The 14456-nt window shown below is 31.7% G+C and overlaps 2 protein-coding genes across 2 annotated transcripts; both read left to right on the forward strand.

Annotated features, from left to right (window-relative positions):
* The first annotated feature begins 905 nt into the window (after window positions 1–905).
* On the forward strand, window positions 906–4200 carry LOC139888311 (uncharacterized). The gene is made up of 5 exons (XM_071871327.1): window positions 906–1049; window positions 1745–1925; window positions 2800–2855; window positions 3099–3190; window positions 4116–4200. The coding sequence occupies exons 1-5, from the start codon at window positions 906–908 to the stop codon at window positions 4198–4200; spliced, it is 558 nt and encodes a 185-aa protein (XP_071727428.1).
* Window positions 4201–5092: 892 nt separating this feature from the next.
* Window positions 5093–6973, forward strand: LOC139888312 (uncharacterized). Its single transcript, XM_071871328.1, has one exon. The coding sequence runs from the start codon at window positions 5093–5095 to the stop codon at window positions 6971–6973; it is 1881 nt and encodes a 626-aa protein (XP_071727429.1).
* Window positions 6974–14456: the final 7483 nt, after the last annotated feature.

The following is a 14456-nucleotide window of genomic DNA, read 5'->3' on the forward strand; positions in this document are numbered from 1 at the left end:
TTTTGAGTTTGTTCAAGTTTGAAAAGTTGAAATGACCATACTTGAAGTTACAATATCTCATTAGTCAAAGTTGGTCAACATCCGTGTATCTTGGTTAAGTTTATGCTTGCTTGAGGACAAGCAAGGTTCAAGTGTGGAGGATTTGATATTGCTTGAATTATACATATTTATCCTCGCAATACCTTTCTCATTTTATTTAGTTTTGAAGAGTTTAATGATCGGAAGTGGTGATATGTTGATGAGTTTGTGGTTCAAGACAAAAATAGTCCAAAAGTCCAAATTTATGCAAAGGAATCAAGACTTGAGCTTAAAAAATGAATCAAGTGAAGTTTGAAGTGAAAATGAAGAAAAATGCTAAAATCAGTGTTAAGGTGCGGCTCACCAGAGGATAGGTGCGGCTCACCTTAACACTAAAAATGAAAAAAAAAAAAAAAATCCAAGTCAGAAGCATTTAATGCATTTAATTACTAGTGTTTTGAGATTCATGTAAATTGTTCCCTGTAAAAACTTGACTGAATACTTGCTAGTTGCTATAATGATTGGGTTATTGTTGCCCGGACGTTTGTGTTAATTGGTTAAGCGTTTTATCATTGTTTTTATATTATTTTAAGTTGAACAAGAAATGTCTCGCCAATCAGTTCCGCTGTTCCCACCTGCGTCACCCTTCGTTTTAATCTGATATTCAATAGAAAAACAAAATTAACACAACAATTGCACGATCAGAACGTCGCATTTAATTCATTCCAGATCATCACATTCGAGATTACTGTAAGTTTAGTATCAAATCTCGTCTCTATTTTTTCTCACTAATTTAGGGCCATAATGTTTATTCATCTCTTAATTAGTAGTATAAATTTAACGCTTAGGTTATTTGTGTTTAATATGAATATGTTTGTGAAAATTAAATGAATAATACATTTGGCGGTTCAATTGGAAGAGGAAGGCATTTTTCAACGACAGAATTTAGTAATAAAAATAATAAAATTGTTGAACCACTTAAAGTTAAAGAAGCTGAAATTGTTAATACTCCACCTCCTCTTACAGAAAAGGTATATATAGTCACAGATATCTTTTTCATTTATATATATGTATATATTTTTTTCTTTATGTGTGTTTAACTAGTTCCTGCTTTTCTAAACTTGTTGGATGAGTTAAGCTTTTTACATTGCATATATGATGAATTCTTGCTGTATTGTGAATGCATAAATGTATGTATGTAACAGAGTATGGTTATTATAAATGTCTTTTATATAATAATGTGGTTTAGCGGTATCGAGGTCACCTTTACAACTTTGAGGTTGAGGGTTCGAGTCCTACTTAGGACATTTTGTGGTGTATATGTTCGTGTTAGTATTATATGTGGATGTGTGAGTTTGTCTTTAAAAAAAAAAAAAAAAAAAAATATGTAGTCAGCTGTTTATTAATGTTATTATGGACAGCTACTTGTACCGGGTTGAAATGGGTTTATTGGCTCGCACATATGCAAAGAAGCATTGGATCGTGGATTGTTGGTTTCGAGCCTTATCTGGTATGTATAATTATTTTAAGTTTGCATCACCATTAAATAGTTTTTATGTAGTTGAGACTTGAGAGTGTGATGAAATTTGTGCTCACTGAGTACTATTTATTCTAATATATTGATATATTGATTATTGTACTTTTTCTTTCCTGTCGCCTTTATCCCCTGTTAATTTTTTGTTGTCAGTTCGCTGGATCCTTTATTTTTGTATTAAGATAAAAACAGGAACATCTAAAAATCATAGATAATTTACCAATTAGATTGCTCACATTTCATTTCATGTGCAACTTTCATGCGGTGGTTCAATACGCTTCTGAGTTGTACGTGTATCTTGCTTATATGTATTGCAGATCTAGCAAGTCATCTATTCAAGACTCATGGGCTAACCAAGTGAGTTGGCATCAAGGTAAAATATGCATCTATTAAAATCAATATGAGCTAATATGCTGAAAGAACACTTAAGGAGGTGCATATATACTATAATCCCGACAACCATAAAATGTTGTTAGTAATAATTAGATGTAAACAATATAAATGGAAGCATATCTTTTGGCCAACAAATTGAGTTTGCAAATTGTATTTAAATGTATCATAGTAGTTATAAAAAAAACTCTCGTTTCTTGATTATATATTGTATATAGAATCAATTGGAAAACAGAAACAAACAAAAAAAAGCCACTGTTCCATTAGGATATTTTTGTAATAACAATAACTTTCAAGGCCAAAAAAATGGGTAGGTTTTGGCTTTTTTAAAACCGCTTTTATAAGGGTTAATTACTATGTTTTGCGACTTTAAAACAAAAGCGCTGATGGTTTGCTGGCAAAACACTTGACCTCTATACTAAGGAGTCAACGGTTCGAGCCCTGGCTCCCCCTCCACCTTATATTCTTTTTCACCTTTTACTCATTATTCCCTTATTTTATTAAATTTTTCATAATGCACCCCCTTAACATTTTTTCCCTTCCTAATTCAGTCCTTTCACTCCCATTCTATTATTTTTAAATTTTATTCCCAATCTAACTTTTCTTATAATTTGTCCATGACTTCAATTATTTTTTATTTACCACTTTTTTAATATATTTTTAAATATTTTCCTTTACCTCCTTTTTTTCTTTACGATATTCTTTTCTACTCCCGCACTTTTCTACTCCATAATTTCGCAACGCGCGGCTATACCAAAAAAACTTGTTTATATTAATAAGATTGTTGTGAACAGGTAATAATGCCAATCATAATTTCGCTTTGCGGAAAAACTAATTTCTGTTTGGTGTGATGGTAGTGGATCTTTTCTCTAGTGATTCATGGAAGGAGTCACTTGATGAAGTCACTTCTGTTGTATGTATTAACTTCTTTCTCTTAGATTTCCTTTTAGCAAATTTCTACTTTATTTATAACTTAAAATATATATATAAGAATATGTGTATGTGCCTTTTAATATAATGGCTTTAAGAATTTCTTTTGAAAACATTAATCCCTGGGATAGATGATAACTATCGTTGCCTTTTATCTTTATGTGAATTATGGATTTTTTTTTTTTTAATCAAACTCTAACTTTAATATATGTCGTTAATCTTTCAGATCTCTTGTGTGGGTGGTTTTGGTTCTAATGCCCAAATGTACAAGATCAATGGAACTGCAAACATCAACGCTTTAAGAGTTGCAAGCGAAAGGTATTAGCTCTATTCGTTTCGCTCATCAACGCTGTTAGAGTTGCAGTTGAGAAAGGTACAAGATCAAGAAGTTGTTTGTGTTTTCTTTCTACCCTGGCATTTTGTTATAGAGTATAAAAACGGGAGGATTAAAGAGTTATTCCATTGGATTGAAAAAACTCCGTGAGTGTTTGGTTCACGCATTCAGATCCATTATCCAATCTTATTGTTTTGATTGATGCATTGAAATGATTTTTGATGTGTGCTTGAAAGGTTTTGATGTGAGATGCTACATGTTGTTTACTTGGAATAATGAAAGTCCATATGGTTTTGGAATAGTAATCTATTATTGTGAGAAAATATTATTCATTGTTGTGTACTTGTAGGGTCCCCAAACATCAATATGTAAAAGCTCAAAAAGAAATTTAGCATGAGAATGACTAGTTGGAAAAGGTAAAGCATGTTGCTTAGCCAAAGGATAAATATTTTGCGATTGTGAGTATTAGAAGTATTACACATTATTAGAGAAGAAAGAATCTTTATTTTTTTTTAATGAAATTAAAAGAAGAATGATAAAGTCAGGTGTTGTAGCAGAGTGGGATGAAGCAGATGATTTATGAAATGATGAGATGATCTTAGAGCCTGATGAATCACATAAAGATCATTACAAATAGTGCCATGAGCAATCCTCTTATTGTGGTTCTGAAAATAGCATGATAAAGATGTTAGAGGAGTGAAGAGAACGTATTTGATTGGACATTTTTCTAACATAAAGCAAGTTATAAGAAAAGTTTGGAATATAGAAAACATCATGTAAAATGATTTCAGGATTATAGTTACATAACCACATTTTGTGACTTTTGTGATGTTGAAAATGTATTACATTTTAACAAGCTTAGTTTGTTTCTTGTTAAGTTTTCTTATTTGTTGTTGCAAGAATGTGCAGGTACTTCCTGCAGCAGTTTCTTATTGTGAAAGGACCATTTTTGCTCACTTTGAAAGTTGTTGCTGTATTGGGCTTAATGTCTTAATAGACTCATTGCTATTGGATTTATCAAGAAAGAAGCCCAAGGAGCATGTCGGTTTTGCTGGAGTATATAAGGATCTTTTTATCCTTATTTTATAATTCAACCATCTATCATCTCACATATACAGCCGATTTATCTCTCTCAAAAACAATTTTAGGGTTTTCTGATTTCTGATCTATAACATCATCTTGATGTGTAGTTTGTTTCATTGTATTTGATTCTTCAATTTTTGCTCTCATTATTGTAATAGTTTTAGGAGATTGATTTCTGATTTGGTGTTTCTGTTCGAACGATTGAATCTTGGTTAGTGATTGTTCTAGCTTCAATTATTGAAGTTATATTGTGGTTTAATAGATTTTTCATGGTATCAGAGCGTCACGGCCGATCGTGGTGATTATTCTTCGTTTATGGATTTCTAGGGTTCGAAGATTTTATGGGGATTTTTTCGATTTTATCTTAAATCGAAGGATTTCTTGGTGGTTCTTATCTTATTGTGGCTACTCGTGTTGATTGATTTGATAGATTTCTCAATCTATCGTTTGTTGCTGAAAACCCTAATTTTTCTCAAATTAGGGTTAGGGTTTGGTGTTTGTGTACTTGTTGCTGTTCTGCAGATTTCTTGTTTTCTGTTCTCTTCCGCTGCTACATCAATCACTTGTGATTGATTGGTTACATCTAAACCTTTCTCTTTTATTATTATCTTTTATTATTGTTTCTTGTTTGAAAGATTACAACCCTGTGCCCAACTCTTGATCCCAATCCATAGAGATTGGTGAAAACCTGATCAAGCACAGTCAGTTGTGATTCTTTTATTGCTTGTTTATCTGCTATTTGTTGATCTACTATTTGCTATTTTTTTTCTACTTGTTTATCTGTTTATTTCTTATTTGTTAACATGGGGGATACAACTTTAACTTTGATTAACAAACTTGATTTTGGAGATCCTTTGTATTTGCATCCAAGTGATACTACATCTAGTACACCTATCATTTCTATAAAATTAAAAGGTACTGAAAACTACAATATTTGGAGTAGATCAAACAAACTTGGTTTTATTAATGGAACTTGTGTTAAAAGTTTAACAGATGCTAATCTTGCTAGTCAATGGGAAAGGTGTAACACTGTTGTATTATCTTGGATGCTTGGTACTTTATCTGAAGAATTATATAATGGGCAAATCTTTAGTACTAGTGCTTTAACTGTTTGGAATGACTTGAAAGAAACATATGATAAGATTGATGGTTCTGTGATCTTTAATTTACATCAAAAGATTAACAATCTAAAACAAAATGATAGTCCTCTATCTGAATATTATCACAATCTTAACAGTCTCTGGAAACAATATGATTCTATGTTAATCACACATGTCTGTACTTGTACTAATGCTATTGCTAATCCTTGTAATTGTGATGCTAAAACATCTGTTACTAATGATAACAACAGACTCAAACTAATGCAATTTTTAATGGGCTTAAATGATGCCTATATGTCTGTTAGAAGTAATCTTTTGTTAAGGGACCCTCTCCCTGATGTCAAAACTACTTATGCTGTAATCTCTAGAGAAGAATCACACAGAATCAGTTCTATCAAAGATATTAGTAATAAAACTCAAACTACAGCCTTTGCAGTTCAAACATCTAATAATTTTAACAACAGAAATACTGGTAAAAGTGCTTTTAATAATAATAGAGGTCCTAATCCTAATCTTAAATGCACTAAATGTAATAAAGTTGGGCATACAATTGATAGGTGTTTTGAAATTATTGGATATCCTCAAGGCTTTAAAAGAAATTTTAATAATAATAACACCAACAATAATAAACCCTGGAATAATCAAAGTAAATCTGTGTCCAATAATCATGCTTCTACCAGTAATAATTCTTCTACTAATGATAATAGCAGTAGCTCCTCTTCTGCTATTTCTTTTTCTAATGATCAGATGTTGAAACTTCTAAGCTTCATTAATGATGGATCTTCTGCACCTGTTGGCTCATTAGCCAATATGGAAGGTAACTTCTTTAATTCCAGTGTCCAATTTAATCTAAACTTCAAAAATTACTTCAATTCTAATTTATCTGAGTCAAAACAAGTTCATCAAGGATGGATTATTGACTCAGGTGCTAATCAGCACATGACTATCTCTGTTCAAGGGTTAAGTGATGTGGTTAATATCTCTGGTTTAAAGCTTACTGTTGGTCATGCCAATGGTACAAAAGCTTTAATCAAAGGCATTGGTAATCTGGTTATAAATGAGTACATTATTCTTAAAGATGTACTTGTTGTTCCAGAGTACTGTGTCAGTCTCATGTCTGTTCACAAACTCTCTAAAGATAATAAACTTGTTGTTAGTTTTGATGATAATAAATGCTATGTTCAGGACTTGAGGGACAGAAAAATAAAGGGGATTGGTAATCAAACTGGAGGTTTATACATTTTTGATAAACACTTTAACTCTGGTAAGATTAAACAAAAATTAAATCAAGCAAGTTGTTATTCTTCTGTTAATCTTTGGCATTCCAGACTTGGTCACCCTTCAGAACAGGTTTTGAATGTTCTCAAAAATAAACTTAACTTAAAAGATAAAATTTCTTCTGAACCTTGTGATATATGTCATAAGGCTAAACAAAGTAGAAAACCTTTTCCTTTAAGTGATCATAAAACTGCAGATTTAGGTGAAGTTGTTCATCTTGATCTGTGGGGACCTTTTAAAGTTCAAACCAAAGAGGGATTTAAATATTTCTTGACAATTGTTGATGACTATTCTAGAGCTGTTTGAATTTTTCTAATAAAAAGTAAAGATGAAGTTTTTGAAAACATTAAAACTTTCATTCTGTTGATTGAAAATCAGTTTAATAAACATATTAAAATTTTAAGAAGTGACAATGTGATGTCAAAGCAGAGGGGTATAAAATACTATTAATTTTTAGCAGAAAATACTATTAAATACGATACAATTTTACACAAGATATTTATTTATTTATAGAATGGATATACTTAAACCTTGCTACAACACTTATAGGCAGTGTACCTAATCGTACAGTAGTGTAGTTTTTAGTAAGTCCGGTTCGTTCCACAGGGAAATCTTTAAACAAAGCTCAACGCTATATTAGTTAACTTTTATAAAAATACAAATATATATATAGGTAATATTATTATTATAAAGGGGGGTTTTTACCGTTTAATGACCGGTTTGTCAATTTTAAAACTTTAGTCGCAGTTAAAACCTAATGTAAAATATAAAATAAATACAAGACTTTAAATTAAAGCGTAAAGTAAATAACGATAATGAAATTGCGAATAATAAAAATGCGATAAAATTAAATTGCGATAATTAAAAAGTACGATAATTAAAAGTGCGATAAAATAAAATAAATAAAAGTGCGATAATTAGAAGTGCAATTAAATATAAAATAAAGGAAATTAAATATGAAATAAAAGAATTATGCTTATTTAAACTTCCGTAATCATGATGTTTGACGTGTTGATTTTAGTTTTATGCCCATGGGTTAATTGTCCTTTGTCCTGGATTATTCAATATGTCCGTCTGGTTTTTGTCCATAACAGTCCATCAGTCATAAATATAAATTGCAAGTGTCCTTGTCAAATTATTATTATACCCGAAGATAAATATTCCAACTAATTGGGGATTCGAATTGTAACAAGGTTTTAATACTTTGTTTAATGAATACACCAGGTTATCGACTGCGTGTAAACCAAGGTTTTACTACTTTGTTAACAATTACACCAATTACCCTTGAATGTAATTTCACCCCTGTTTTAATTATTCTAGTGGCTATTAATCCATTCCCGTGTCCGGTTAAATGAACGATTATTCGTACATATAAATACCCCGCCCATCGTGTCCGATCGAGTGTATATGGTAATTTATAGGGACGCCCAATTGTAAATCTTTATATTAACATTAACAAACTTTCATTTAGTTAAACAAATATAAAGCCCATTAATAGCCCATAGCCTAGTTTCCACAAGTGTCGTTCTTTTATCCAAACCCCAATTATGGTACAAAGCCCAATTACCCAATTTTAGTAATTAGCCCAACATCATGATTACTTCGTTTTAAATAAGCATAATAATAACTTAGCTACGAGACATTAATATAAAAAGGTTGAACATAACTTACAATGATTAAAAATAGCGTAGCGTTACACGGACAGAATTTCGACTTACACCCTTACAACATTCGCTAACATACCCTTATTATTAGAATTATAATTAAAATTAAAATATAAATTATAAATATAAATATATATTACTTCGTATGAATGAGAAGAAAAAATGATGATGATTTTGATCAGAATTCGGGTTGATTTATAGCCAGACTTGATTTTTGGGGCTCCGCGACTCGCGGCCAAATACCCTTAAAACTCCGCGAGTCGCGGAGAAGTATTTACAGTTTACACCCTTGGAGTTTCCTGCTGCCGACGGTTTTAAATATATATATATAATATATATATAATTAATATAATTAATTATATATTATATTATATTTATATATATAGTTAACTTGTAATTTTTAGTCCGTTGCGTCGAGCGTTAAGAATTGACTCTGGTCCAGGTTCCGGATTTTCGAACGTCCTCGCGTACAATTTAATATCTTGTACTTTGCGTTTTGAATCTTGTACTCTTGTGATTTTGAGACGTTTCTTATCAATAATTGGAACCTTTTTGATTGTCTTTTGTTCTTTTGAGCTTTTTGGTCGTTTGCGTCTTCAAATCGTCGAATCTGTCTTTTGTCTTCACCTTTTATTATTTAAACGAATATCACTTGTAAATAGAACAATTGCAACTAAAAGCTTGTCTTTCTTGAGGAATAATGCTATGAAATATATGTTCGTTTTTAGCATTATCAAATATTCCCACACTTGAGCGTTGCTTGTCCTCAAGCAATATTGTCTTGAAATACTAGAATCACTTCTTTATTCTTCACACTTTGTACATCAGTGATTTCTATATGGCGGTATAAACAATGGTAGTAACGATATGGTTTACAGTCCCACATGACTATAAAAATTTAGATCCATTAAGGAAATTGGATCTTTATGAAAACATTTGATCTTTTGAAAATTAAATCTAGTTTTTACCCTAGATAAGTTTTCCGGAATAACCCTTTACCGGTGTTTGCAAAATATTTGTGGGTTTGGTGGGTTTCAGATTTGAAAATTTTAGCTCAAAACTTGCGGTTTTGTGTCACCCACTTGCTAACCTTGTATTTGGAAAGCAACACGTCCAGTTTACTTGTTCCGTATATTACCTTTCGGCAAACTACCGTCCGGTTGTAAAGGAAAGCGTTGAACAAGCAATTGTTAAGGCAATGTCCCGTGACATGCTTTTGATTATGGTCTATAACGTGTCGGACGCAATTACTATCCTTGGTAGGAGCAGTAGTAAAGCTCATCCTATGATTTTTCAGTCTGGCACAAGGTCCTGTCTCCGACCATGCTATGCAACCACCGTTCTTACGGTTGACACCCGATTTGGTTTAGGTGACCTAATGAATTCCAGGTGAATTCCTAGGATTTTACGTTCAATGGTAATGAACGCATTGAAAATAGGGTTTTCAGAAAACAAATCGGTTTATAATTTTGATCAAAATATTTTCTCGTTTAAGCTCGAGTTTAGATATCATTGAATTCCATGAGTTTGTAATTCTCAATCTTTAAGGTCAATCTCTAGGATTGAGTAATATCAGTCTTAAAAGCTGATTTTTAATCTTTAAGGAGATTATCCTTTCTGGGGATCTGATTCATTAGTCTTATCCAGCTAATTTGCACGGTGCCCCCCCATTGTACGAGATAAATCCTTCTCATGGTTAGGATAAATCTGACCACTTGGCGACCCTGTTTAATGCTGAGGTCCGTGGATTTCCTGCTGATTTTAGTGATGACTTTTCTAGATTTTTCGTCAACCTACAGCTGGTCTGAACGACAACTTCATGACCTAAATCAAGAAGCGCGTTTCTTTTTCGGAAGACTTTACTTCCTTTTAATGATGGAATTGATTCATCGTGTAGATCCATCTCTTCTTTTCTTTCATCGGGTAAAACAGTTTAGTTTAGTTCAAAGCAAAAGTATTTTCAGTTATTTGTTACAAATATATGTGACATATGTTTAAAATAACTTGGTAAATTTTCCCACACTTGGCTTTTTATTTTTCTTTTTATCGTCCTCTATTCCATTTTAAATGAATTTTGACGTTTTAGTTTGTTTCTCAATTTATGTCCTTTCCGAGGTAACAATAATTTCGGTGTTAAAACCTAGTTTTATCGTTCATAAATATGTATAAACATGATTTGAATTCATTTAATTGAAAAATTTTACTAGAATTGGGTAGTCAGTATATAAGACTAGTGCTGTTCTTTTTTATCAGAGAGCACTAGATTCTAATACAACTACTGCTTTACTAGTATTTTAATGGTAACCAAGTGTTTAATAAAAATTTTTAAAATCTGAAAGAATTTAACCCCTTCCCACACTTAAGATCTTGCAATGCCCTCATTTGCAAGAAATCAGTAACAATTTAAATTATTGAGGGTGATTTGTGTGAAAATGATTAAATTTTTACCAAAGTTTCCAAATATATTGGCGTTTGTTTGCTGAATGATAAATGGTGCACGTCATTTGTTCATTCCGTCTTGTTGTTATTTCACATATATTTTGCATCATTGTCGTCAAAATTACTTGCTTTTGCTGAACTTAATGCCAGTCTTTGAAAATGCGTTGTTTTACCCTGTTATGTACATAAGATAAATTGCAAACATATATACATATTTTTGAAGTTTGGTATATTACCCCACATTCAAAAATTATTAAAATCTAAGAATAAAAGTTAGATAATTATAAAAATGATTACAATATTAACAAAAGTATTAAATATATCAATAATTACAAATTACAAAATAATAATAAAAAAAATAAGTAAACTAAGGATGATATTGGTACCAATAGGGGTTCCACGCATAACCATAAGTGCTATAGAATGCTTCGGCAGGGTCATACGTAGGATATGGTGGCTGCATCTCTATCGACCAAGGAGGGAAGACGGGTTTCGGAGTAGGAATATAGTTTCTACCTATATGTTGGCAATGCGCTATGATCTGGTTCTGATGAACTTGCCAATCTTCAAATGCTCTCTGTCTAGCATTTTCGTATTCCTGAGAAGCTATAAACCTATGCATTTCTTGCATCTCATTCCCCCCTCCTACATTACCTTGTTCCTGGTTTCTCTCTACCTGTGGATGTCTACCATTGTATCGTACTGCGGCGTTATTTCGCCGCTTCAACACTTTCGCACCATGGTATACATTTAAACCTATAGTGTCGCGGGGTTCCGGCTCTTCTACTAATAATCCCCCCCGACTTATATCCACACCGAGATATTCACCAATCAAAGTAATAAAAATACCACCTCCTATTATGCTATGTGGACGCATCCCTCGAACCATAGCTGATAAATAATAACCCACACAATATGGTATACTTACAGCGCTGTGTGGGTCTCGAATACACATATGGTAAAACAAATCTTGTTCATTTACCTTTTCTTTGTTTTTACCCCTTTGTGTAATCGAATTAGCTAAAAACCTATGTATTACTCTTAATTCGGCTCTATCTATATCCAAATAAGAGTAGTTTCCCCCTTTGAAACGGTGGTGGCTTGTCATTTGACTCCACACACCGTGTGTATCAAAATTCTCATCTATTTTCCTACCGTTTAGTATCAATCCTCTACAATCGGCAGACGCTAATTCCTCAGGCGTATATATACGTAAAGCCTGAGCCATGTCCAGTAAAGACATGTGGCGCATCGAACCGCCTAACAAAAATCTAATAAAAGAACGATCGGTTAAACTAGCTACCCGATCATTCAACTCTATACTACATAACAACTCTTCACACCATACTTTATATACAGGTCTGCGTATGGTGAATAAACATATCCAGTCATTAAAAGAAGAATTACCATACCTCTGTACCAGTAATTCCCTAATTGGCCCGGCCAATTCTACAGCTTCCAAGGGTCCCCATTCTATGACCCTCGGTACCTCAACAACCTTGGAATGAAGAGTATGCAAACCCCGTTGATATTTTGGATAATCTATCCAAAGTCTGTCAAATCGCAGGTTCGGGTGCAACTGTTCCAAGTGCATATCTGAAAAGGTCATGACTGGATGAGGTACATCCTGCTTGTAGTAGTTATCTACCTCCTGTTGTTCCAAGTTCTCAGCAGGAGCATGACGGGCTTGGGATGAAGATTCACCCCTTTCATTCTGCAAAACACATCAAACACAAATTTTGTGCATCCAAATATGCATTAGTGTCAGCAAAATCATCAATCAAAATAATTACAATGACATTATCAATTTATATCAAACTTAAGCTCATTTTCACATTTTTATCAAATCTACACTTTTTCAAATAAGCATATACGAAAATTTTCGCCAAGTTCATAAGCATTCAACTCAAATAACATGTCAAAATAATCATTACTAGCAAATAAACAAGTCTCAAATGGCATTATCTTTCAAAAATCAAGTTCATGAATTTTGGACTTGAAAAAGTCCACTTTAATTCTCAAAATCATGTTTAGGCTCAAAGTTTGGATCTTTTAACTACCTAGACATGTTACACTACTCAATTTAGCAATAATTCATGACAAAAATCGGCCATAACCTGTTTATATCAAAAAGCCCCAAATTGCTCAAGAACACAAACCCTAGATTATTCAAAATTTGAAGTTTAAGGCTTCTAATCATGTTAAACAGCATCAATCTAGGTTATACAAGCATAATACATAAACAATTTAAGTCTAATTACACTAAAAAGCATCAAAATCAAATTGGGGAAAAATAGCTCAAGAACACTAAAATTCGAATTAAATGGTGTTTAGGTGTAGAAATTTACCGTTTTTCTTGAGTAGTTCTTAGATATCATCCTTCTCAACATGATTTTAGCAAAAAATTTGGTGATTAACGGTTAAAAATTGAGATTTTTGGGGGTGATTTTCGGGTTTTTTCGCAGTGTTTTTTCGAGCTGTATGTGTGTTTTTGTGTGGGTTGAGTGTACTGATCGAGCAGCTCTTATTATTTTTTTTCTGGGTTTTGGACCCTCCGCGACTCGCGGAGGTTTTGCCTGCAAACTCCGCGAGTCGCGGAGTTTACCCTTTTTTTTTTTTTTTTTTTTATTTTTTTTTTTTTTATTTTTATAATCTTTAACTTATAAAACAATTAAGAAATTAATTTTAAAATTTTGTTTCCCTTGTTATTTAGGACGAGGTCGTTTCGGATCGATGTCCTAGTCCGTCCCTCGACAAAATTTTAAAATTTGTCTTTTTGTAGCGATTGTTTTAAAAGCTAAGATTTTTGGGTTTTTTTAAATGTTTTTGGCATACTTTAAATCAACAAGATTAAAAATAATGATAATAAAAGTTCTCGTCCCTCCCTCGGGTAAAGCAATTTCGGTTCAAAGACCTAGTCTTCAACTTACGACGAATTTTAAAAATCATATTTTTAACTTAATGAGATAAAGTAAATTTTTGTTTTTAAATTCACACAACTTAAATATAAAATTCAAAATTAATAAAAAAAAAAAAAATAATCACACCAAACTTAAAATTTGAAATGCATAAAATTAAAATTTCATATTTTAAAAATTAAAAATTCACACCAAACTTAATTTATAAATTTATAAATTCATACCAAACTTAATTTAAAAATTAATAGATTCATACCAAACTTATATTAATTTTTCAAATATTTACAATTTTAATTATATTGTTTTTACAAAGTTTACAATATTAATTTAAGATTTAAATATTAGTTTTAAAAACATGGTAAAAATAAAATTAAAAATCTTTTTGTCTTTTTATCCCACTTTAATCAATCAAATATTATCAAAAATATGCGCCCCTCTTTTCGGTAAAGTAATTTCGGTTCCAAGACCTAATTTAACTCATGACGAATTTTTGAAATATTTTGGTTTGATTGTTTAAAGATATTTATACCTTAAGAATAAACGTTAAATTTCGCAGTGATGTAATAAATTTTTGAATGATATCAATAATTTCGGTCGCCAAACCTAATTTTATTTAATACCAATTTAATACTTTTTAGCGAACAAATTAGCGTTTATTATCAAAAGGTTAAAAATAAATATAAAAATAAAAACTGTACAGACATACCTGTGAAATAGATTTCTTAGTTATATGATCTATTATATTCATAAGATAGTCGGTTTAATTGG

Source organism: Rutidosis leptorrhynchoides, chromosome 2, assembly GCF_046630445.1.
Source record: "Rutidosis leptorrhynchoides isolate AG116_Rl617_1_P2 chromosome 2, CSIRO_AGI_Rlap_v1, whole genome shotgun sequence".
In the NCBI taxonomy this organism is placed as follows: Eukaryota; Viridiplantae; Streptophyta; class Magnoliopsida; order Asterales; family Asteraceae; genus Rutidosis; species Rutidosis leptorrhynchoides.